We start from the raw sequence: 27006 nt of genomic DNA, 5'->3' as shown, positions 1-27006 counted from the left end.
TGTGGCAGTTTAGGTGTGTTATTACCTGCAGCATGACTTTAAATTAAAGGTGCAGTGTGTAAATTTTAGTGGCATCTAGTGGTGAGGTTGCAAATTGCAACCAACAACTAAGTTTTCAGCTCACCCTTCGCTTTTGAAATGCATAGAGAAGCTACGGTAGCCGCCACAGGACAAACATATCACCGTTGAATAGGGGTGTCACGATTCTCCAAATCCTCGATTCGATTACATTTTCGATTCTAAGGTCACGATTCGATCCGATTCTCGATTTTTACATATTTTTTATATGGCATATAATTTAGAAAAAAATGATATGCCATTATTTATTATTATTATTATTATAATACTTTAACATTAACATGCACATTGCACAACTCGCATGGGGGGTTGTGGGCTTCACTTAACGCGAGAGCTTGTAGAGAGAGGATTTTTTCTTGCACACACATGAGGTTGGCAGTTACATGGATCGGGCGGATGACGTGACGAAAAATAATATTTTTAAATTCGGTCGACTGCTTGTTATTAGCTGTGTCCTTCTAAGCATGCGACCTCTCTGCCTTTCATAGTGGCAGCCATTTATACATATCTATGGTGGCAGCCACAGAAGTTCAAGAAGATAACTGAAATGAGACGGTCTAGCCTTCGGAGGACCCACAATCTGCGTCACCTGCTGCACACGCCCCCAGTAGCGCCCACCGTGCCTGTCAGCAGAAAACAGCGGAGACATTTCTGACTTATTAAAATAAATATGTAATCAGAAAAATGTTAATTTATTTTAGAACCTATGACACATTGATGTAGATTAATCTATTCAACAGCATATAAAATAATCAACCTAGAAATATACGCAACATAAACAGAATAATATTAACACAAAACATAACTTATAATACTAAAACAGTGACAAGAAAAAGTTTTCTAATAAATACACACTTTTATTTAATAAAGCTTTTAATTGTTTGGGATATCCTCGGCTGTTAAGGATCCATTCGTTCTATCAGTAACAGCGCGGAGAACTGAGGATGCATTTTGACACAGCTCTTATCAACGCCGGCGAAGGGTACGTGACAAACTAAAAAAATGAGAATTAAAAACAAAGGAAATAGAAGGTCAGAAAAGGGTTGCCTGGAATAAGTTTTACAAAGTGGTAAATCAGGAGTGCAGGCTATGTAATTTGTGCGTTTAATTTATTTATTTTTGTCCCTGTGCGTAAATCGGAGACGGAGTTCACTACTGATATTCTAGAGCTTTCTAGTCTCGCGGCTGTCATCAGCAGCGTCTTGCATCGCCCAGTCAGCGGATGGCGGGCGGGTACGGTTTTGAAAACTGGTCAGATGGATGGTGGACGGATGATGAGTTTTGTTATGCGGTTGCGAATGAAATAATAGTCCATCCGCGCATCTCTAACATGGACTTAATGCACATGGACTTAATGCGTGTGTCTTGGACTCATAGCATCTGAAATAAATCCAGCATATAAGCAGCTGCGCTTCTCTCTGTCCCACGTGCACACGCTCTCGCATCTGTCCGAAGTCTGAACATAAACTAAAGAAGTAATCCTTATGTATTTGTTCAGTTTTATGCGTTTCATGCAAGCTGAGGGAAACTATTCTTTTGTTTAAAATATAACCCGCTGCATCTTTGCGCCTCCCTCACTATCGCGCACGTGCAGAGAGCTGCGCTCTGTCCAAAGTCAGATCACTGGTAATCCTGTTTATGATATGCATTTCAAGGAGTTGTAGCAATACATCCCTCGTGTTTAAAATATGATCGCTTTCTGCTGGACAGATGTTTTTAAAGGCATCTCTGAGAGTTTTTTTCCTCGCTTGGCAAGCCGACCAGACAGACGTGAAATGGGGGCGTGGCAGCATCGACGATCCCATTTTTTAATTCGCAGTTCGAAGCTGTGACTTAATTTCGATCGATTTCGATTTAAAATCGAAATCGTGACACCCTTACCGTTGAAGATAACTTAGTAAAAAAGTTTGTCCGTTAAGAGCTTCTGTAAAAAACATGGCGGCACAAAATGGCGACTTCCATGTAAGGGGACCCTCTGGGTATGAGATAAAAACGTCTCATTCTAAGGTAATAAAAACAGTTTATTATGAAAGGTCTTTATACACCACTGATAATATAGTTTTGTATATTATTTTGCATTTCTGTCAAGAGATCCTTTTAAAAATTGCACACTGCACCTTTAAGCAGACTTACAGAATTAACCCAAAACTTTCAAGTTTACAATCAACTCGTATTCAAACAAATTTTGTGCCATTTTAGGAGTATATAATTTTTTTTTATTTACAAAGCAAATAAAGCATGTTTAAGATAGGGTGCAATATTTTATTTGTCATTGCGCCAATTTTTTAAACATTTTAGGCGTGCAGTGAGACTCACCTGTCATCTGTTGATCCATTTGTGTGCTAGAGAGTGTCTGGTTCTGGGCCATATATAGTAAGGCACTGTTACGAATGGGATTCCTGTGAATGTAGAGCAGGCCAATGGCCAAGAGGGGAACCAGTTCAGCAGAAAGCCTTTGTGTGTGACAAATATATCCCAAGCTCTGTAGTGAACTATTAATATCCTTACATTTAAGGGTTTTCCTATGAGTTATCAAGAACAGGTCAAGAGGAGCAATGGCGACTTCACTCTAGCATACATCTACTATATAATCCAGACAGTTAGTTTGAGTACACACACGGCAATTGTTTGGGCAGGTTGATCTTCTAGAGCAACAAAGTCTGCCAGCAAGTGGACAAGAGATGGGTGTACTGTGTGTGAAAGTATTGAGGTAATCCAGTAAGATTCAGCTGACTCAGAGGGACCATGGTAGACGTGTGGCATGGCACGGTTCATCAGACCTAAATATAAGGATGGTATGGGTAGTGTTTTGTTTCTCCGAAGATTGTTTTATTTTCAGTCACTGTTAGCTTTGTTGTTGTTTTTAACTCCAGACGACTGTTTAGGCCTAAAATGTCTGGTTTTGTTTTTCAAGACAGTGTAAAGCAACCATTGGCGGGAAAGGGTTGCGGAATGAAAAACACAGTTATTAAGGGAAACAACAAGAACATCTCCAGTGATCTGTCACCACAGGGATTTTTTTTACAGGTCTTACAGCATTTCACTTCAGTACAAACAAGTAATTTGAACAGAATGGATTAGGACAGGAATGATAGCAAACAACATAACGTGGGTTTTTTGTGTGCATGCAGACACAGGAAGCGCTAGCTATGTAATACCTGAGGTGACCTATACTGTAACATCCTGAGTGTGTCTAACTTCATACATACAGGTAGAAAACAAACTCATAACAATGTCTCTTAAAACTACAGTGACAGCAGCTCTATTCCACCTTAATAATAGTGGAAATCTTATCTAAAAATTTTATATATAATTTTGATTATATATAGGGCGTCCATCTCAGGCATTTCTAAGTATGCCGCTTTCTAAGAATTTCCTACTAGAGCATAAAATCAAGTCAATATGAAAAGGTTGCAAAGGGGCAGAACTGGTTTGTCGAAAACTGTAGAGCGAGATACAAGGAGATTAAGTGAGGGAGAATACAGAAAGCAGATGACTAACTGCAATGTGATGACATAGATAGACATAGATAGATAGATGGATCGACGGATAGACAGATGGACAGACAGACAGACGGATAGACAGACAGACGGATGGATGGGTAGATGGATAGATAGATGGAAGGATAGACAAATAGATGGATGGATGGATGGATGGATAGACAGATAGATAGATAGATAGATGGATGGACGGACGAATAGATAGATTATAGATGGATAGACAGATGGATAGACGGATGGACGGATAGATAGATAGATTATAGATGGATAGACAGATGGATAGACGGATGGACGGATAGATAGATAGACGGACAGATAGATGAATGGATAGATGGATGGATGGATAGACAGATAGATAGATGGACGGATAGATAGATTATAGACAGACAGACAGATGGATAGACGGATGGACGGATAGATGGATAGACAAATAGATGGATGGATGGATGGATGGATAGACAGATAGATAGATAGATAGATGGATGGACGGACGAATAGATAGATTATAGATGGATAGACAGATGGATAGACGGATGGACGGATAGATAGATAGATTATAGATGGATAGACAGATGGATAGACGGATGGACGGATAGATAGATAGACGGACAGATAGATGAATGGATAGATGGATGGATGGATAGACAGATAGATAGATGGACGGATAGATAGATTATAGACAGACAGACAGATGGATAGACGGATGGACGGATAGATAGATAGACAGACAGATACATGGACGGATAGACAGATAGATAGATGGATGGACGGATAGATAGATAGACGGACAGATAGATGAACGGATAGACAGATAGATAGATAGATAGATGATAGATGGACAGACAGACAGACAGATAGATAGCTAGATGGACGGATAGACAGATAGATAGCTAGATGGACGGATAGACAGATAGATGGATGGATAGACAGATATATACTGTAGATGGATGGACGGATAAATAGATTATAGACGGATAGACAGATGGATAGACGGATGGACGGATAGACAGATGGATGGACGGATAGATAGATAGATAGACAGACATATACATGGACGGATGGACAGATAGATAGATGGATGGACAGATAGATGGATGGATGGATGGAAAGATAGATAGATGGACAGATGGATGGACGGGCAGACAGACAGACAGAGAGATAGACAGACGGACAGATAGAGATAGATGGATGGATAAATAGATAGATAGATGGATGGATGGATGGATGGACGTATAGACGGATGAATGAACGGATGGACGGATGGATGGATGGATGGATGGATGGATGGATGGATGGATAGATAGATGGATAGATAGATAGACGAACAGACAGATAGATAGATAGACAGACAGACAGACAGGCAGATAGATAGATAGATGAATGGATGGATGGAAGGAAGGATGGATGGACGATCAGACAGACAAACAGATAACTGAGGGCAACTGAGGCAAAGAGGCTGTTTGAGGTCAATGCCGATTTAAGACTCGCTCTTGTTTAAACAACCCACTTCCTGTCCACCAGACAGATGGCCTATTGGAGCGCAAGTTTGTTTCCATGACAACCGCTACGGCTTCAGCTAGCAGAAAACCACAAGACACATGGCAACATAAAGTACTATACACAAAAAGTGTTTTTTATTTGAGCTTACAGAAGATTTGTATTTGATGCATAAGAAAATATGTCCGACAAAGGTAAATAATATATTTGCATAGCTGAACGTGTTGTATGCACTTGAAAAAAATCTGACAATAACAATAAGCTAAAAAGATTCCCTTTGCATAAATATATCATTTAGAATGATTTCATTTAAAAACTTTATCACATCATTAGAAAAATGACTTTCTCTATAGGTATAAAAAGTCCCATCCCAGTATGGCAATAAATATATACACAATAAAGTAGCTTGGTACAAAAGAGTAGATTGGTTACGTTAAGAAAACCTTTACAGAATCAAAAGCTGTACATTTCATCAACAATAACAAAAAAGAAAAGGAAGTTTATAATCTTATATGAAATATTAATTGTAGTTTAAGTGTGCACTGAGGTCAGCACTCCTCTTATATACTCAGAGCAACATCACATTAGGGCATCATATAATGATTACTGGGTAACAGACTAAACAAAATATAATACTTTGATTTTAGGGCCTCTTTCAAAGATACTTGCATATGCTGCTTAAATCATTTGAACAAAACTTTCTCATTTTGGTGCTATACCCATTAGATTTTTGGTAATCGTGAATCACATTAAAAGATTTAAGTAATTACGAGTTTGTTTAGGCTTGTTTGTAGTGCATCACAGTTCTTTCATACAAAAAATACAAAATTAAAAGGGGTATGTGATTATTTTACACATTTTAAACAAGCCACCCACTTTGATGATTTATCAATCAATATATAAGTATCAACGTGCACACTCATACATACACACAAACACAGCGCTTGTCACAATGCACCACAAGTTGCTAAGCAAGGGATACTCACTAAATACTGCTCAGGGTATAAATACAGTGAACCAACAAGGAATCCCTCAATCCCATGTTACTACAGCAGTAATGCCCTAAAATTTGCCCAATCGTCCATTTTAGTGGTTAGGATCTCCAGTGCTATAACTTTTAAAGAGAAAATTATAACTATAGTAAACTATAGTCAGTTGTCACTGTGACTACTTTCAGAGTCAACAAAGTCAACAGTGCACTTATACCCAAGAAAAATCATATATGTCTCAAACTCTTCAATGTAATCCACTCTCAATTCACATGCAAAGTACTTTAGGCTCATATACAAGGTCACCTGAAAATGTTTCAATAGACTGAAAGAGTACAGCAAGCTGCTAAAGAGATCTACGGGGTCCTAACAGAGTAAGGGGAAAAGTCTCTGGACTTATGTAAACCAGTCTGAACTTTTAAATCTCCGTTAGTGTCAGCTTAATCATTCCTCCCATTTCCTCCATTTGGATCTGGAAGGTGTCCTCATTGGAGTAGTGCTTGATGATGTTGTCATCCATATTTACCAAGATCCTGAAAGAGAGAGACGGTTTAGTTTCACCTCTGAGTACCACTGTGGTTTAATGACTGATCAAATGACCCATGAGATGTGTTTAAATGAATAAGTCTTACCCTTTCTTGCATTTCTTGTACACCTTTCCCATCTTTTCAAGGGGAACTTCATATTTCTCTGAAATCTGGAAGAGAGAAAATTAATTTTTATTATTAATATTATAATTAGAGATCCACCAATATATTGCCCAATAATCAATATCGGTAGCAAATTTTCACCCAATTTGCTATTGGCCTGATAGTTTAAAAACAGCCAATAGTTGTGGTAGATATATCCTTTTAGTCAAAAGAGAACAGGAAAATGCAATGAATTTGAGCTCTGTATAGAAAATGTAGAAAAACATAATGTTCAATAATAATGGTCATATGAATGAATAACATTTTAAAAAAATGTAATCTTCAAAATTTAGTTAATACTAACCACAAAGTTAATATAATGCTTCTGGTATAGGCTAATATAATGTTGGCAGATATCAGTCTGAATAATCTTCTATCGGTGTAAAAAATATTGTACAGTGCATCTCTAATTATTTTTATAATTATTGGTATTTATTACTTTTGGTACTATTATTAATTATTTTTATTATGTATTATTATATTATTGTTATGGATAATAATAATAATAATAATAATAATAATAATAATAATAATAATTATTATTATTATTATTATTATTATTATTATTATTAGTGGTGGTGGTGGTGGTGGTGGTGGTTGGGGCTTTGGTATTGGTATTGGTATTTATAATAATAATAATAATAATAATAATTATTATTATTATTTATTAGTATTATTTTATAATTCGTTTTGGTATTGGTATATAATGACCCCAAGTCATTTTTGTGATGTACTGTTTTAAAATCATCCTACATAATGTAAAGAACATTCTGTGAAATTGGTATTTATTATTATTATTATTATTATTGGTATTCAGGGGCGTCATGCACCAATTTTTTTAAGGGGGCACAGTGTCAACAGCTCACAGAAATTTGTGCATATACACAGACATCAAACGAAATATTATAGAGCTTTCAGTCTTTTCCATGGCACTTACATTTCTAACAATCTGAAAACCCCTGCTTTCATGCAAAAACCTCCAAAATAAAAGTGATGACTAACTTTCATATCAAATACTATTCAATCGGAATAATGACACATTTGCATCATATTTACATCTGAAATCTTAAAGTCTTAATGGCTTGTTTAATTGTGTCATTATGCATTTTGCACAACAACTGCATCATATAAAATTAATGTAATTTTAAATCCATAAAGAATATAAACAACGAAAATGACATAAGCTATAGCCACGTGATTGATTTTAATGTTCAATAATGATTTTAAAAAATATGTTTAGATATAATTATTAGAGGAACGGATTTTTGCATTAAATTTTACCTTATATGTGAGCATGTGAGATTCTACGTCCGCGTGAACTCTGGCGAACTTTGGCGTTGTGCCAAGAAGATGAATCTCTACTAATATAACGTTGAGACGGTCACATTTAAAACCATACATTTTCTACACAGAGGAGGTTAACTGCACATTACCGTACTGGGGTTTGGAAATGTTGTGAGCGTTTCTAACACGTGTTAATTCCTCAAATAGCCAAATGCAGCAGCAAGCCAGCAACAGCAGAGAGCTCGTGAGCGCGCCCAGACGCTGATGACGTCTGCGACTGCGCTGACTGCAGTGCCAGCTGCCGCCAGAATAAAAGTAATGTAACATGATCAAAACACGATCAAAACGGCGAAAATCTCCGAAAAGTGACAAGGATGCAGCACAGAATGTATAATATTGTGCATATCAAACAGATTAAAAGTCAAATAACAGATTAATGGGCGCTTATTTAATTTTGAGGTTGAATGCAAAATCCATTGGCTCAAAAAAAAAAACAAGGGCGCACGTGCCCCCTCAGTTTGAATGGGCATGACGCCTCTGTTGGTATTTATTATTTATTAGTATTATTTTATAATATTTTTGGTATATTAACTGCAATGTCGCAATTACTTTTATTTTGAAATAAAAACGTCGATTTCATTGATTTTAGTAATATACATTTTATTTTATTACTGATTTAAAATCATCCTACATAATGTAAAGAACATTCTGTGAAATTGGTGTTGGTATTTACTATTATTGGTATTTAATATTATTATTATTATTGTTGTTGTTGTTGGTATTTATTATTATGGGTATTTATTATTATTATTATTATTATTATTATTATTTATTAGTATTATTTAAAAAATATTCTTGGTAAATTAACTGCAATATCTCCATGACTTTTATTTTGAAATATGTGACCCCAAGTCATTTTTGTGATGTTTTAAAATCCTACATAATGTAAAGAACGTTCTGTGAAAATATAACCTTGATATCTTTGTTATTGAATGAGAGTATGTCAAAGATTGAAATTAAAGTGAAATTGATGGTCAAAATCAAACTTTGATGCTCCTAATCTCATTATTATTATAAGACTGCATTTCAAAGACGGGGTTACACAAACACACTTGTGTTTCCTTTCTTTTTTCATGTTTATTTCAGATTGATCCCCAGCATCTCTTGTCAATTTGTCTTGGAAACCCATTTAGCTTTAGTAGTGCACATTTTGGGGCGGTTTCCCAGACAGGGCCTAAGCCTGGTCCTAGACTAACTTAAATGTTAGTGTTGTCTTGACCGAAAACAACTTGCTCTGACATATCTTAAAATATATCAGTGCGAGTGTTGTGGCTGAGGATGCACCCAGTAATGTTTGTTTATAAATTATGCTTTTAAAAATGATTAAAAATTTAACTAAGGCCTAGTCCTGGCTTAAGCTAATCCCTGTCCGTGAAACCACCCGTGATTCGTATTAGATTTTGTCCATAGTTGGTTTGGCAGCTTCTTGGATTACTTGTCCTCTTCCTATTTGTTCTCCTTTCTTGATTAAGATCCTCCACCACTGCTCTCTTCTGAATAGGGAATAGTATTGCATAATGCAAACCGGTCACAATAAACCATAAAAGTAACCAATTTTGAAGAGCTCACATTGATCCTCTTCTCACCATAGTTATTCAGAACATTTGAGTGAGTCATATTACCCTGCGTACTAATGGAACAGAACGTTTGTGGATTTAGTAGGTTTTCAAGCCAACTAGTATTAAAGTTCATCTTATTTCAGGATACGGGAGGTTCAGTTGAATGTGTTTCCAACCCCCTGACGTTATCCTAAAATTCCCTTTCCTCATCCTTACACTGTAGCTAAGCCAAGTGTTGCAATACTAAAGAAGTGTTCAATTACGTGAGCTACAAGCAAACGCGCAAACTTTCCAAAATGTGCAGCTGGTTCCCGTATAGCCGCGCCAGCTTCTGTCATCGTAAGTTTGATCTGTTTTTGAGTCGAAGCGCAGAGCTCATTTGGTCAAAGTGACTTGTTGCGGTTTTAGGCTCCTGCAGTGTTTTGATTCCGACAGACCGCTGATGCTCAAACACATGTTGCTATTAAATCACTGTCCCTACTAAATCACCATGCTTTAGATTATAATTGCAGGGACTTTTCTATATAGACCACATGTTAGTGAGCATTTTTGTCTCTGTTTTTGTGAGGTGAGGTGCTGCATTACGATATGAGCTGCGGGTTTGGATCGGAAGAAAGAGAGTTTGTGTATATTATTGTCTGGTTGTGTGTGCTTTATGAAATAAAATTATAGTGTTTCTGTCTTTGTGTGACCTTAAATAACCTACCACTAGACTCAGATTTTCTTAAGAAATCTCTATATTCTCGATATTACAGTGATTATACACTATTAGACTCATATGCATGTACTCATTTATGTGCAATCGTAATGCTTAATATGGTGACTGCATTCCTGCCCTAGGCCCTGTGTCCATCAAAGCGTTTAAACACGGTAGAAACACCAGGAAATGCGGACTGTGGGCACTTGCCAGCTTGTCAGCACACAGCGCGGGCAAAAAATACCAGCTGTTACCGTTTTTAAAAGCGTCGCACTTCTATTGGAAACAATTGCCGACCACTGCAAAAAATAGTGTGGTGAGCACAGGGCCTTACAGTTAACAGATCCATTCGCTTTTTTAATAGAGTTGTTAGACCACCCAATATGGTGGCTTTTGGGTTGGAAGTCCCAACCTTTTTCTTAAAGGAAAACACCCCCGTTTTTCAGTATTTTACTATGTTCTTACCTCAACTTAGACAAATTAACACATACCTCTTTTTTCAATGTGTGCACTTTTAGGACTCTATCTTACACCCAGCGCAATGCGCGACGCAAGTGTCTTTTGCTAGTTTCCACCCTGCGCAATTATAATTGTCACATTTTGCTCCACGTTGTTTAAATAGCAAATGCATTTGCGCCCCCTTTTGCGCCTATGGGCGTTCTGGTCTGAAAACGAGGTGTGTTCAGGTGCATTGTTGGCACGTTGCTATTTTGAGGCAACTAAAATAGACTACGCCATTGACCAACAAAAACCCGCTCTAAAGTCTCAAGTCAATGGCGCTATATGTTTTTTGATGTTTAAAGAGCGCATTAGTAATATGCGCCTAAACGGGACGACAACACGGGTTTGCTTATCACATACATGAATGCGCAGCAGCACAAAAACGCTTTTAAATATGAAAGATTAAAGGATTGAATGTAAAAGATTATTATTGAGTCTCTTGGACATAAATGAGGACCGATTATGAGACGTTAGGAAGCGCAAAGATGATATTGGATAGCCATACATTTAAAGCAATTAAAGCAACACTATGTAGTTTCCATGTAAAAATGACTTACAGCTCCCCCATGCCTGGTATCAGACACTGTTTTGCAGGCAGGGGAGGGGCGGGGCTGTGTTTCCTATCCTCCACTTTCAGAGTGTGCTTGTAGCAGCTAGGAGGCTGCTCAGGTTGCAGCAACAGTACAATTTGTCCAGTTAAAAGTTGTTCTATCACTGAAATCATTTTAGAGACATCATTTAAAGGTAAAAAAAAACTAAATAGTGTTGCTTTAAAAGCATGTTTTTTTACTTCCATGACTAAAAGAAAACGGTTTTAAAGGTTTTAATAAAAAAATAACAATTTCAATGCTAGTGAAAAACAGCACAATTATTTAACATTAATCTTAAACTGGGGATCTTCTTCCTCTGCTTAGTTTTTCAGTTTACAAAATCTGTCATCTAAATGGGGATTAGACATAGCACCAGCGCAACAGTCTTTTAAAGGCGATGCGAGCTGAGACTCTCATTGGTTTATTGCACGTTACGCCCAAAATACTCCCATTACTCATTAAAAAAATAGGAGCAACCCTTTCGACCATGCGCTCGGCGCACAAACCATTTTTCCTGTCGTTAAATTAGCAAAAGTGGATTCGGACACGCCCATTTAGACGCTGCGCTGTGCGCTTTAGACAATTCGCTTAGATCGTTAAAATAGGGCCCTTAATGTTTGTACAGCACGTCGTGAATGTGTTAGCATTTAGCCTAGTCCCATTCATTCCTTACGTTCCAAACAGGAATGAATTTAGAAGCTACCAAACACTTCCATGTTTTCCCTATTTAAAGACTGTTACATGGTAGTTACACGAGTAAGTATGGTGGCACAAAATAAAACTATTGTTTGGATTTAATCTATCCAACTTATTTGTAAGTGTGAACTCGTGAATTCTTGATTTCACACAATCTTGACCAGTAGATTTTAAGATATTGGTCTTCTTTATTCAAATAGAATGGATCTTTACTTTTATGGAAATAGTTGGAGGCAAAGTCATTTTTAGGAAGTTTCTAGGGCGTGGTTAATTGGTTGTTTAGGGGTCTCGGGGTGGTTGCTTATTCGCCTGTAAGAACCCACCTTCATGTGACTCAGTATTCTGGACCCTAAAATGCAACTGGCTCCTTTAAAGTTAAACCTATGGAATTTTATCACCTCCTACAATGTAAAAAAAAGATTAAAATATGTACCCCAGCTGTCACTGGGGCATTACCCTTTAAAAATGTCCAAATATGTACAATTTAGGTACAGATATGTATACATTTGATACCAATATGTACCTTTGAGGTACTGATATGTGTCTTTGGGGTACTGATGAGCTCTCTTTGGTGCCAATATGTACCTCTGAGATACTAATATGAACTTTTTAGGTGCAAAACTGTACTTTTTGAAAAGGTACAGCCCAGTAACATCTGGGGTACATATTTTGACCTTTGTTACAGTGTATAGCACAGTGGTCTTCACTATAGTGCCCGCTGGCACCAGGTTGCCCTCACAGAGTCTGTGAGTTGCCCTATGAAGCACATTGCACTAATAGCATCAATTTTATTGATTTATTTATTACATATTTTTTATATTAGCTTGGCTTCTTTTATGTATGTTAACATTTAAAAAAACATTTTGAGTAGACTATATTAAAAAAGTAGCCTCCCAGATTTTATCTATTGTGGTAGCCCTTGCTCACAAATAGGTTGAAGACCTTTAAAAAAAAGATTTACCCCATTTGTCAGGTGTTTAAAGGACAAGTTCGGTATTTTACACTTAAAGCCCTGTTTTAAGATTGTTTATGATGAAATAGAACGGTTTTGACTGAAATTTCGACATATGATGCTGGCCCGAGAACCCTCGGGTGTTTCTTGTTTCACCTCCCACCTCCACAATGGCTGTATAGGTGCACTGGAACAATCCTTCGTAAAATGCATTAAACTTTCGTTTACAAAGACGTGAAACTCACCGAGTGGTCGGGGGTGTTCACTGGTATGCTCACACAAAAATCGCTGCAAAAGATGATTTCCAACAGGTGTTGTACCGTTCGTTGTAAACTTGTGGACCTATTTTTCCAAACGCCTCACACCTGTATATTCTTCTGTTGAGAGCTTGAATTATAGACACTCCAGTCCAGTTGGTGGTGATAATCCGCCTTTGCCAATTGCAAGAATACAAACAAAGTTCCTGGTGCGGAGTAATACCGTACCTCACAGCACATCTAATACAAGTCAATGGAGTTGGCAAAACTACGATAAAACCTGTTGGAATGCGTCTTTGCAGCGATTTTTGTGTGAGCATATCAGTGAACACCCCTGACTACTCGGTGAGTTTCACGTCTTTGTAAACGAAAGTTTCGTGCATTTTAGGAAGGATTGTTCCCGTGCACCCACAAACCCACCATAGAGGTGGGAGGCGAAACAAGAAACACCCGAAAATTCCCGGGCCAGCACCACACGTCCAAATTTCAGTCAAAACCGTTCTATTTCATGATAAACAATCTGAAAACAGGGCTTTAAGTGTAAAATACCAAACTGATCAGCATTTTTATTGGTTTGAACCACAAAACATGTGATGTCCATTCCAGTGGATGCAGGTTCCGTAGGGGTTAAGGTTTTAGGGGTTTGTGAACAGTAGTATTAATGATGTTTGCCTTGGCAAACACCACTAGTAATATTAAAAGTGAACATTTTGGGAAGAACTGGACTTACCGCCTCCACCAGGCCTTTCAGTGTAGGAGTCTTTAACATGAGGGCATCAAACACTTCTTCCGTCTCCTTACGCACATACAGCAAAACTACAAAGAGAGAAATGTGGTCAGCTGTGATCGCTCATGCAGATGCACCCCCGTTTTTTTCTCCGCAAACCAAAACACACCATTTACCAGAATGTCAAGTCAAACTTATCCACTGCCAAAGCTTTGTGTGGTGGACGTGCATTTGATCTACTCTGTAACACATGCTTTGGGCGACTTTGTCCCTCACATGCTGTTCCCTTCGGTCGGGTTCGCTGCCATGTCCATAAACACCGGTGCGGCCCCACACCCCCTGATCCCCTTTCACCCAAAGACCTCTGGGGGACTGGGCACCCTCCCAATCCGTTACTGGGAACACACTGAGCTTATACTGCAGAGGAAAAGAGGTTCTGCGATGTGGAGAGTCCAAAGTACACAGATTACACACATCATATCCTACTCCAAAACTGATGTGTTGCCTTTGGCAAGACTTTTGGCTTAATACACACAAACATCAGTACAGCTGTAAAACTCATCATGATTGGGGAGGACTGGCAAACTTCAATGACCTGCAACTGGGCATCTCGACCGTGCATATCACTATATCATACTAAAGCCTGGAGTCTGTTTTTTACTTGTATGCAAACGTAACCGCACCACAAATGGACCATACTTCAGCCTTAAATGTCCTGTTCTTTCTGTATTTTTGATGCTTTGATTGTGTTTACAGTGCGCAATATAACGTGTTAATGTTTCAAGTGTAAAAAACGCGGTATTTACACACAATGACTTATCTGTATAGCAGTGTTTTTACTGTCCTAAAACGGGCTGATGTCTTTCTTGTTCTATGAAGTCCCTCCTTCAGAAATACGTATCGAGTTCTGATTGTGTAGCTTGTTTAGTGTGTTGTGATTCGATAGCAGCTTAGCTTGCCGTTAGCTTAGCTGGCGACTAACGTATTCTTGTGGGCGGAGTTTAGTCAAAAACTGTTCTAGTGACGTCATTAAAGCAGGAAGTAAGGGGCTGTAGTCCAAACCGGCCGTTCGCTGTAGGCTTTAAATCCCTATCCTAAACCTAAATCTAACATACACATTAATCCCAACCCTGCAATCTGATTGGTTAATGGAAATGTTGATCCAGGACCAACAATGGTGTTGAAATCACGTTCACCATGTACGTCCACACCGATTTATTTCATGTCAGCTCTTGTTTGTTGTGTTGCGTGCCCTATTCCGGTTAAAGTGCCCATATATGGACTTCCACTGTACTTCCTGCACTGAAATTGGCCATAATAGAAATAAAGCAAGATCGCTACGTATGAATTTTTTATGTTCGAAAAAAACTTTCCGAACCTTATACTGACCCTGTGCATTCAGCACAGAAATACTCTGTCACACATCCAACTGCTTTTTTGACACTTATGTCTATGTTTAGGATGAAATACCTTGACCCCCCCTCCCATTTTAAGCACTGGATTACTGGGAACACCTAAGGGCCCGTTGTCGATATGCATGTTTAAAGAGCACCTATTGTCCGATGTACGATTTTACATTTCCTTTGGTGTGTAGGTGTGTATTAGTACATGTTAACGATATGCAAAAGGTACAAACCCCAAAGTAAACGATGACGCGAGTTATCATCTCCAACATAAATTTCTTTTCTTAGACTACAACAAACACACGGATTGTAGGCAAGGGTTTACGTTTTGGGATTCGTGATGTAGACAAGACCGACATTATCATAATTCATCCCGCTTCGGACTCAGCCTGTAAGTTAACTTCTGTTAGCATTGTATTGTGAGCGAATCTTTCAAACATGGTAAGAAGCGCTCACATTTCTGTGTATTCAGTCCAAGCACAACGTACAGATTAGCTGGCCAATCAGGGACGCAGCTTTTCAAATCTGTGAATTTCAGGAAGAGAGTGAAATATCGAGCTACAAAAATGTACGGTATGTGGAAAATAATGTGTTTTTTAACCATAAACCATGCAAACACATTGTATTAGACCAAATACACAAAATAACGTTGTTTTTTAACAATGAAATAGGTGCTATTTAAAATATTTGAGGTCAGCTTGATGTCAGTGAGCTTAATTGAAAAATTCAAGTGTAAAATTGCTTTAACACAATTTAAACATAAATCTGTTCTGCTTGTGTATTAGAAATCTGACCCAATATGTTTTGAATTAGTGTGTTTTTGTGTGTGGTTATTCAAAAGCGACCAAGTGCCATTGCATCATGATGGTGCCGATACTACATTGCCAACAAAACTGAAGTAAACAAACACACACCTACACACACGCTAGATTGTGTCTCATCCAGGGCAGGGACAAATGATAAACAACTTAGTTCCAGTTAAAACACACCTCTTTTTGGTTCATCCATCCTCGGGAGCTTATTGGGAGGCGTTCCAAACTCTTCCTCAGTGTAAGTTAATCTCTTCATCCCTGAGCTGAGGAACATTCAAGAAAGAGAGTGAGCTCAAAAAGAGGGATTCATTAGATCTCCATAATTTCTAAGAAAGCACCTGTCCCAAAGTTAATGCAGGCGTTAACAGATACATCATTAGCCATGACACTAATAACACCTGCGTGTTTCCTGGAAACATTACACATGGGGAAGAGCTCCATGGGCATGGCAAAAGATTGATTTGCCTTAAAATTGCCCTCCCCTCCGCTTTTAAACATGCATTGCTTACACAAATAAAAACAGATTGGACAAAAGACAGAAAGGCATTCTTACCCCTCCTCTGTGTCTTCAGGAGAAAAAGGCTGTAATGAGAAGACATGAAGAAACATTAACAAATATTCTAGTGAATTTTTAACAGTCGTCTAGTATTATTTAACAAATGTCCTGCGTGTTTTAGAGTTTAACCATAATGGCCATCAATAATTTCAGCTTCACAGATACAAAACACAGTGCGACTCAATATTATCTTACACATATACTCTTAAAAATAAAGGTGCAAGTTATTAACACAGATGGCATGTCCACTTTTTTGTGCAAACCACCTATACAAATATTTAGTAACTTTCTTAGCAAGTTAAAGAATTAGGATTCCCAGGGGAAAAAGTAGTACACTCCATAGTGTACTTAAAGTGCACACTAATTTTGTACTTAATATAATAAAAATTCATGTTTAGTACTTAAGATCATCTAAGTGTACTTCACTGTGCTATTTTGAGACACCATATGAACAAAAATGCACTTTTAACATACTATCTCTGTATTAAAAAAATGTTTTAAGTTAACACTTGTATTAAACTTGAACTCAACTTTCATACAAATATAGGTTCAAGTTTACTACAAGTGGTACTTAAATATATTTTTTAAATACATTTTTAGTTCATATTTATGGTGTCTCAAAATAGCACAGTGAAGTACACTTACACTGAAAAAATGATTCATTCAATTTACTCAATTTTTTAAGGTAAGTGGTTGCAATCAATTTATTTAAGCTACATTTAAACAAAAGTTTTTTGTTTTGTTTTATATTTCTATTTTTTTTTATTAAATGTAGCTTAAATAAATTGATTGCACCACTTACCTTAAAAAAATTGAGTAAATTGAATGAATCATTTTTTTCAGTGTAAATGATCGTAAGAACATCTTAAAAAGTACTAAAGATGAATTTTTAGTATATTAAGTACAAAATTAGTTTGCGAAAATAAAGCACTTTAAGTTCACTATGGAAGTGTACTACTTTTTCACCTGGGTTAACGTGCTTAAATGTTTATCCACTTGATTTATGATCTCCTCATATATTTATATTTATATTTTTGCATGCATGTACACTCAGTATAAAAGCCATAGACCAGGGTTCCCCAAATCTTACCCTGGAGGGCCAGAGCACTGCAGAGTTTAGCTCCAACCCTGATCAAACACACCTGAGCAAGCTAATCAAGGTCTTCATGATCACTAGAAAATCACAGGTGGGTAAGTTTAATAAGGGTTGGACCTAAACTCTGTAGTGCTCCGGCCCTCCAGGGTAAGATTTGGGGAACCCTGCCATAGACCTTCATAAACAGCATAAATGGACCATTTATTCTGAACAAAAATAAACAAAGCCTGAAGTCCTTCGCACAAATGGATAGAAAAAAAACTTTTATGCATTTGGCTGTGACTTTTAAAGCATTCAACCTTCATTTTTTATGTGTGTTCGAACCCATGAAGTTTGCACTGTGAATGCAATGTTGTGCCAATTGAGCTGCAAGAACATTAAAGGGATAGTTCACTCAAAAATGAAACATTTCTTATCATTGACTCAACCGCATGTTGTACACTGCAAAAAATGATCTTCAAGAAAAATAAAAATAGAAAAAAATTCTTAAATTAAGATGCTTTTTGTTGATGAGCAAAACGACCCAAGAAAACAAGTCCAGCCTCCAGAGCAAAAACATCAAATCTAAGGTGATTTAGGCATAAAACAAGCAAAAAAAAAATCTGCCAATGGGGTAAGCAAAAAAATCTTGAACATTTTTCTTAAACAATAAATTTAAGAAAAATTTGCTTACCCCATTGGCAGATTTTTTTGCTTGTTTTATGCACAAAATCACTTTGACAATTTGATATTTTTGGTCTAAAAACTAGATTTATTTTCTTGGGTCGTTTTGCTCATCAAGAAAAAGCATCTTAATTTAAGAATTGTTTGATATTTTTACTGAAAACAAGACAAAAAATATTTTTTTCAGTGTACAAACATGTATAAATTTCTTTGTTCTGATGAACACAAAAAGATATTTTAAATAATGTTTGAAACCAAACTAATGATGAGCACCATTCAATTCCATAGGATTCTTCTTTCCTACTATAGAAGTCAATGGGGCCTCTGATCGGTTTGGTTACAAACATTCCTCAAAATATCTTTTTGTGTTCATCAGAACAAAGAAATTTATACAGGTTTGTAACAACATGCGGGTGAGTAAACGAGACATTTTTTTATTATTTTTGGGTGAACTATCCCTTTAAAAGCTGAACTGAACTGGCTTCATTTGGAGACACTGGATTAGTATGTCAGAGTTCACGTTTGTGCTCTTTTTTTGTGATTTTAGTGAAAAGTAAATATCCAGGTGGTTTATTTTTGGAAGTAGGCATACTTTGGTTTTCAATGCCACATGATTGTGATGATCAAAGGTCGTTTTTAAGCACGCGTCGAGCATCTGCTCTCCTGCAAAATCGAGTCATGTGATTTCATGATCAAGTTTGTGAATCAAAGGTGGAGGGTGAAGTTAAAACAAGGGTTCTACCTAGAAATGCACTTATTTGAAAGAACTCCAACATCTTGGAAGCTTGCGGTTTAAAGACATGTGAGTCAGTGACAGGTGGTGTTCGTGCAGTCCAACTGGTACTGTGGCAATGCTATGACCAGCTGAAACACAATCTGATAAATATAAATCCAAAAATTTTTGATACTTAATGAAAAGAAACATGCAAAGAAGAATCCAAGACACGTTATGAATGTTTTGATTTATTTATACACCATATGGGTTTAAATGTGTTATGTTGTCCAGAATCCTATGTGTTAACTGATAACAGCCAAACCCATGCCATAAATGCCAGATTTCTGAACAGTAAGGAATCACTTTATTCCTTCCAGCTGGCAGATCATTATGGTCAGCGTGACCCAACAACAATCTGCTTGTACTGTGAAATGTTTCACTAGCCCGAACTCACACATGCGATAAAGAGCACTAAAATAATTATGTCAGTATGATGTTATGCCAAGGTCTCATGCATATGCAAATAGCAATAGGGGATGCTTCTACATTATAAATATTATTATGTTAACTATTAAAATAAAGATTACAAATGAAGAGTTCAGATGCAAAATGTGTTTAGATGCCCCTAGCAGGATTTCTTGTTAAAGGAACATGCCCAGATTTTGGGAATTTAGCTTATTCACCGTATCCCTCATAGTTAGATAAGTCCACATACCTTTCTCATCTCCGTGCGTGCTGTAACTCGGTCTGATGCAGCCCCCGCTAGCTTTGCTTAGCACAAAGACTGCAAGTGAATGGCTCCAGCTAGCAAACTGCTCCCCATAATTGACAAAATAACACGAACATTTTCCTATTTATGTGTTGTGATTTGTATAGTCACAACTGTACAAATAACAAGTTCACAACTATCTTTTAACAGTATACATACTGGGAACTATATTCTCAGAAGGCGAAGCACTGCTACTGGGCGGAGGGATTTGCTCGCAGCACCCGTGAAGCCCCCTGGTGAGGAGCAGAGAGTTCGCTCAGAGTTGTGCAAATCACTCTGCACAAGTAGCAGTGCTGCGTCTTCTGAGAATAAAGTTCCCAGTATGTACACTGTTAAAAGATAGCTGTGTCTCATATGACCTTGTTATTTGTACACGTTGTGACTATACAAATCAGAACACATAAATAGCAAAATGTTTGTGTTATTTTGTCACGTATTGGGAGCAGTTTGCAAGCTGGAGCCATTCACTTTCAGTCTTTGTGCTAAGCTAAGCTAGCGGGGGCTGCGTCAGACCAAGTTACAGCACGAACGGAGATGAGAAAGGTACGTATGGACTTATCTAACTATGGGGGATACGGTGAATAAGCTAAATTCCCAAAATGTGGGCATGTTCCTTTAATTAGCCTTTTTTTATCTCACCCGTAATGGATTCTGCCTAAAAAAAATGGTATTTCTGAATGGCCTGAGGCTGGGATTTGATGCAAAAGTATTTGATGAGGTGGCATTTAGTGGCTTTTGCATCTGAACTTATCAAATTTTTATTTTAATACATTTTGTAGATTCTTTGAATTATATTTATGCATTTTGCAGAGGCTTTAAAGGGACACTCCACTCTACTGAAAATATGCCAATTTTCCAGCTCCTCTAGAGTTAAACATTTGATTTATATTGTTTTGGAATCCATTCAGCCGATGTCCGGGTTTGGCGGTACCACTTTTAGCATAGCTTAGCATAACCCATTGAATTTGATTAGACCATTAGCATAGCGCTCAAAAGTAACCAAAGAGTTTTGATTATTTTTCCTATTTAAAACTTGACTCTTCTGTAGTTACATTGTGTACTAAGACAGACAGAAAATGTAAAGTCGTGATTTTCTAGGCCGCTATGGGTAGGATCTCATTCTGGCGTAATAATCAAGGACTTTGCTGCCGTAACATGGATGCAGGAGGCGCAATGATATTACGCAGTGCCTGAAAATAGTCCCCTTTGTTACTTTCAATAGCAGGGCACTATTTTCTGGCACTGCGTAATATCATTGTGCCTCCTGCAGCCATGTTATGGCAGCAAAGTCCTTGATTATTACGCCAGAATGAGAGTATAGTTCCTAGCCATATCGGCCTAGAAAATCACAACTTTGAATTTTCCAGAATAGTCAAGTTTTAAATAGGAAAAATATCGAAACACTTTTTGTTTTGTTTTTTAGGGCGATGCTAATGGTCTAATCCGATTCAATGGATTATGCTAAGCTATGCTAAAAGTGGTACCGCCAGACCCGGAGATCAGCTGAATGGATTCCAAAAAGGTAAGAATCAACTGTTTACCTCAAGGGGAGCTGGAAAATGAGCATATTTTCAAAATAAGTGGAGTGTCCCTTTAATCCAAAAGGTGCATTACAAAAACAGTACATTTTTTATCAGCATGTGTTTTAATCTAAAAGCAATGTTGCAAACAACAATATATCACCTCATGCTATGATGTTTATTTACCAGATGTACTGTTTACCAGAAATTCTTACTTCTTATCAGAAATTATATTTCAAATCGTTATCTAATCGAATCATAATCAAATGATTTACAGAAGTCAAGGATAAGTCTGAAAATACCACACCGTAATTTCCTATAATACATGTAGCCTACATTTATATGCCAGTTTTGATAAGATTCCTCTTAGCGAGTTCAACAAGGTCTGAGCTGAGTCTAACTAGAGATAAGATTCCTAATGCAAAGGTTGCCAGTTGATTCCCGGGCAAGAGTGATCCAGGAGCCGAGGTCACAAATTTTGCTATAATCATAAAGGCAAAGCACACTGTATGGTCAAAATATCTTCCCATGCTGGCAGTGCCCATTAAAAAGGTCCTAATATGTACCATTAGGAATCAAATTTGGTGCCAATGTGTACTTTGAGGTACTAGTATGAACTCTTTAGGTGCAAAGCTGTACTTTTAAAAGGGTACAGCTGGGGTATATATTTTTACCATTTTTTTCTGAGAGTGTAGAAAAGATATGCAAAGACGATTTACATGCAAAGTGTCGGTAACTTAAACTAATCCAGGAAAACATTGGCAATGACTGTATTTTCTTATTTTATCATCTGTTGTACAACATGCACCACATAACCTAAAAAAGCTGACCTAAAAAAGTTGTACTTAAAGAGGCTTCTGTCACTATTTGTACAACGTCTGACTTGTGCCAGCAGCTTCATTTAAAGTATTAAAGATCATTTTACCCATTTAATTTTCACAATGTAACACACAGGCAATTTACGAACCCACAACCTTAACACAATGCTCTACCAATTGATCTACAGAAACACACTAATAATAATAATCTATACATTTGCTAATTTAAATGTGAAACCTGCTACTCACATGACGTTGGAAAGTGGAAAAGTGGATGTCGGGTATAAAGAGCACCGGCTGTGTCTCAAAGTCAGTCATTGTTTTAAAGGTGGTGATGTCACTTCGTTTGTGCAGGAGTGGCACCTTAACGTCCGCAGCAACTGTGAAGAAACATAGCGAAGATACAGTAAAAAACCTATTCGGGTCTCTCTGGAGCTTTAGTCATATTACAATGTATCTGCAGAGAAGCACCATGCCATCAGTTAACATCTGAAGCTGTGCTTACAGTTGCCTAAAGGAGGGTTGACTTCGGGACACTTGCCCTTCCTGCGGGATTGTTTCCTCTCTTCGTCACGGATCTTGCGTTCGGCGCCCTTATCGCAGAAGACCTTAATCTGGCAGTATGCGCGGTGGATTGGTTTGTTACTGCGGTTGTTGTAGCTGTAGGTGTCGATCTGGAGGTTGAGGGGCAGGCCCTTTACTCCCTTCTGAGAGGAGAAGTCTGTGCTCAGACAGTTCACCGAGATGAAGATCTGGAGGGGAAAATAATCTGGTTTTATATGTGCATTCATTTGGGGAACAATGCTCAGAAATTGGTGCCAATGCAAGAGGTAAAATAAGTAGATTTATGCGTTTGGCAAATGCTTTTATCCAAAGCAACTTGCAGTGTATTCAGGATGTTTTTTTATTAGTATGCATTCCCTGGGAATTAAACTCAAGACCTTTGCACTGCTTACGTAATGCTATGTCAAGTGTGCTACAGGAATTTTTACAAGAGCACAAGTATTGTGAGAGGTCTGTAATATTGTTATCTTTTGCCTTATGCCGCCCCCTTTTGCATGTATAATAGACTTACATTGCACATCCCAGGTGAAAAGGTAGTACACTGTCATAATGTATTTAAAGTGCTCAATTTTTCGCAAAACACTAATTTTGTACTAAACTAACTTTGTATACAACAAATCTTTCTGAATATGAACTAAAATTTGCTTTTAGCATACTATCTCTGTATTAAAAAAAATTAGTTTATTGTAATATTGTAGGCACTTTTTTTCGATATAAATATATATAGAGTTTTACATATATTTTTTTTTATAAATTTTTAGCACATTTTAGTTCATGTTCATGGCGTCTCCAAATAGCACAGACAAGGACACTTAGATGTTCTTTAAATTATAAATACTGAAGATGATTTTTAAGTATATTAAGTACAAAATTAGTATGTGAAAATAGAGCACTTTAAGTTTTTCTTTTTTGTACTTTTTTTTTAAAAGTGTACTTTTTTCACCTGGGATGAAGTATGCATATAAACCTATGTGCAGTATAGCATGATTTAGCCACATTACAGTATAAATAATCTATTCATTAGAATTTGAAATTAATTGAAATTGACTCATAGTGTTCTGAATTGTCATTTGAGTTCATGCAGGAAAATATTAGCCTACTATAATAATAATAATAATAATAATAATAATAAAAATAATAATAATAATAATTAATCATAATAATGATAATAATAACATAGCATGATTTATTATTATTATTATTATTATTATTATTATTATTATTATTATTATTATTATTATTATTATCATTATTATCATTATTATTATTATTATTATTATTATTAATAAAACAAAAATATTAAAACCATAATACAACAATGTTTTTAATTCCAGTTAAATTTAGCTTCCAAAAATTCAAATTCATTAAAAATTCTTCTTTATTAAATTCTGCATGGTGCACTGCACACTCGTGTTGATAATAATTGTAATTAATTGTAATTATTATTTGGAGTTTATACTATTTACAGTGCAAACATTTTGAATATAAAAGCAAACACATGATTGTTTGTTTACATATAGACCTCTCATTCATCTTTTTTATGTATTCCACTTTACCATCATAACAAATGTACCTAAAATTCAATAACTTGTGCAACTTGTAATGACAGTACACCCATTGCATCCTGTATAATATACTAAATTGTTAACAAAGGGCCTAGATCAAAATGAAAATAAGAATTACAAACAAACCTGTGTTTAACAAATATTTGCACAAGAATAGGCTCAATACCTGTAATCTTTTAAAATGCCACTAGGCGACGACAAAGGCTTGCTAATCTTGCCCTCTCGCTCTCTCTGTCTGTCTGTCTCTCTCTCTCTCTCTCTCTCTCTCTCTCTCTCTCTCTCACTGTGTCATGCTCACACAATTGTAACCACACCTACCCATGTTCACACAGCAAACATACAGTACACGGTACACTGTGCACACGGATGAGTATCCTACAGCACGGGCCTATCTTATGATCTGCATCCTGGTTTTAGTATAATACGCAGACTCACTGCAAAAATCCCAGTTTTATTTATTTTAAACTAGTAATCATTTACTTTAATATGACTAATAGGAAAATATCAGCGTGATTCGATTACGCATTGGCTTATGTGAGACCATTTTAGACCATTTATTCCTTTAAATGCACACATATGCATATAAGTTTAAAATCATCTTTATACTTAAAAAACAATTTTGGTATACAACAAAAATTTAACACATGTGACTTTTTTTTACCAGAAACCTTTTAATATAATAGCCTATAGATTTTAACAACAATATTGACAAACTAGACAGATGCTGGAAACCTATAAATTACTCTTGTAAATTTTTAGTAAACTAAAAATTTCTGTAGAAATTACAGTATTACTGCAGCTGGTTGCCAGTAACTTATTGTAGATTTTACATTTATGTTATTTACTGGCAACAGTTTGTTCAAAGTTAAATGAACATGAAAAAAATTTCAGTCTTTATCTTTTACAGTAAGTTACTGGCAACCAGCTCCATAATTACAGCAATTTTTTACAATGATAGTAAACGGTAGTAAATTGCAGTATAATGTATTATAGTATTGTAATTACTACACTTTGTTCATATTTAGTATTCTGTAGTAGGGTTTAATCCCGAGAAACGGGATTCCCGGGAAATCTTATCAAGACTATTTCCCGATTCCCGGGAAAAGTTATGACGGGAAACGGGAAATTTATATATATATTTTTTTATATAAACGTGCGCTAGATTAGATTTGCAGCTGGCTTTTTCAATGACCACTAAGCCAGCCTCAGAGGAAATGAAAGACGGTGACTTCATGAGTATTCTAAACAAAGAGTTTTCCCTCTTCGAAGCCACCAAAAGGAGACCAACCCACCTGCAACAGCTGTTTGATGCTCTTAGCACTATTCAGGCTACATCTGTGGAGGTGGAGAGAGCGTTCTCTATTTGCGGCCAATTTGTTACAAAAATACGAAACCGCCTGAGTCCATCGACGCTCTCTGCTTTTTAAAAGCACATTTCCAAAAAAATTAAATAAATGAAGGGCAAGGTGAGAAATAAAAATGGTTTGAAATGCAATGCTGATAATGTGAGTGACACTTTCGCTTGTAATTGCCCTATTGCGGCAGTTTTACTGTTTATGCGTTTGTTTTAGTTTTTAAATTATTATTTTAATTCTGTTTTACCGTAGGCATGGCTCTGTCTTTAATCTTTCCGTGCACATTTACACATTTCTGAGGGTCGTTTGCTTTTATTCAGTTAAAATTGTTTTATGTTTAAAAGAAAAATATACCTGCCCTAATAAATAAATCGTTGCTTAACTTGTAAGTGACAGTTTTGCGCGAAATTGCCCTATTGCGACAGTGTTACTGTTTGTGTTAATGCTTTTGTTTTAGTTTTTTAAATTATTATTTAAATTCAGTTTTAGTCTACATAGGCCTGGTCCTGTCTTTAATATTGCCGTGCACAGTTGCACATTTCTGTGGGTCGTTTGCTTTTATTTAGTTTAAATTTATGTTTAAAAGAAAAATATATGAAGAGTTTCGTTGCAAAACGAGATAACCACCGTTTTTTTTATTGTTCTGAAATCTCGTTTTTTGGTTGTGCATTCCAATTAATTTCAATTCAACCGCAGTTGGTTTGTTTTGATTTAAACATTCATAACTTAACAAATACGGCTAAGTAGCACCATAAAACAAAATAATAACATGATAACATAATATTAAACATGTTTTGACAAAAATGTTAAAAATGGATTTATCTCGTTTTGCAACGAAACTCTTCATATCTGCCCTAATAAAGAAATTGTTGCTTAACTTGTGAGTGACAGTTTTGCGCGAAATTGCCCTATTGCGACAGTGTTACTGTTTGTGTTTATGCTTTTGTTTTAGTTTTTAAATTATCATTTCAATTCAGTTTTAGTCTACATGGCCCTTTCTTTAATTATTGCCGTGCACAGTTGCATTTTTCTGTGGGTCATTTGCTTTTATTCAGTTAAAATTGTTTTATGTTTAAAAGAAAAATATACCTGCC

The 27006-nt window shown here is 36.6% G+C and overlaps 1 protein-coding gene and 1 long non-coding RNA gene across 7 annotated transcripts in view; one reads left to right on the top strand and one right to left on the bottom strand.

Annotated features, from left to right (window-relative positions):
• Positions 1-27006, top strand: part of LOC129417497 (uncharacterized) — a 40062-nt gene that overhangs the window by 9914 nt on the left and 3142 nt on the right. The window lies entirely within an intron of this gene.
• The window catches only part of grhl1 (grainyhead-like transcription factor 1), a 33110-nt gene continuing 11203 nt past the window's right edge, over positions 5100-27006 (bottom strand). For 3 of the 6 annotated variants that reach the window (XM_055172207.2, XM_055172204.2, XM_055172205.2), the window contains 7 exons: positions 22934-23180; positions 22678-22808; positions 16845-16873; positions 16469-16554; positions 14080-14165; positions 6697-6761; positions 5100-6597 (listed from right to left, as the gene is read on the bottom strand). In XM_055172207.2, the coding sequence (XP_055028182.1) occupies positions 6483-6597; positions 6697-6761; positions 14080-14165; positions 16469-16554; positions 16845-16873; positions 22678-22808; positions 22934-23180 (759 nt within the window). In that variant the 3' untranslated portion in view covers positions 5100-6482. Of the gene's footprint in view, positions 6598-6692; positions 6762-14079; positions 14166-16468; positions 16555-16844; positions 16874-22677; positions 22809-22933; positions 23181-27006 lie in introns of those variants that run through there. The other 3 variants (XM_055172206.2, XM_055172208.2, XM_073869659.1) reach the window with 2 other exon arrangements.

Source organism: Misgurnus anguillicaudatus, chromosome 7 (assembly GCF_027580225.2).
Source record: "Misgurnus anguillicaudatus chromosome 7, ASM2758022v2, whole genome shotgun sequence".
Lineage (NCBI taxonomy): Eukaryota > Metazoa > Chordata > Actinopteri > Cypriniformes > Cobitidae > Misgurnus > Misgurnus anguillicaudatus.
This window is presented reverse-complemented; position numbering and strand designations above follow the sequence as displayed.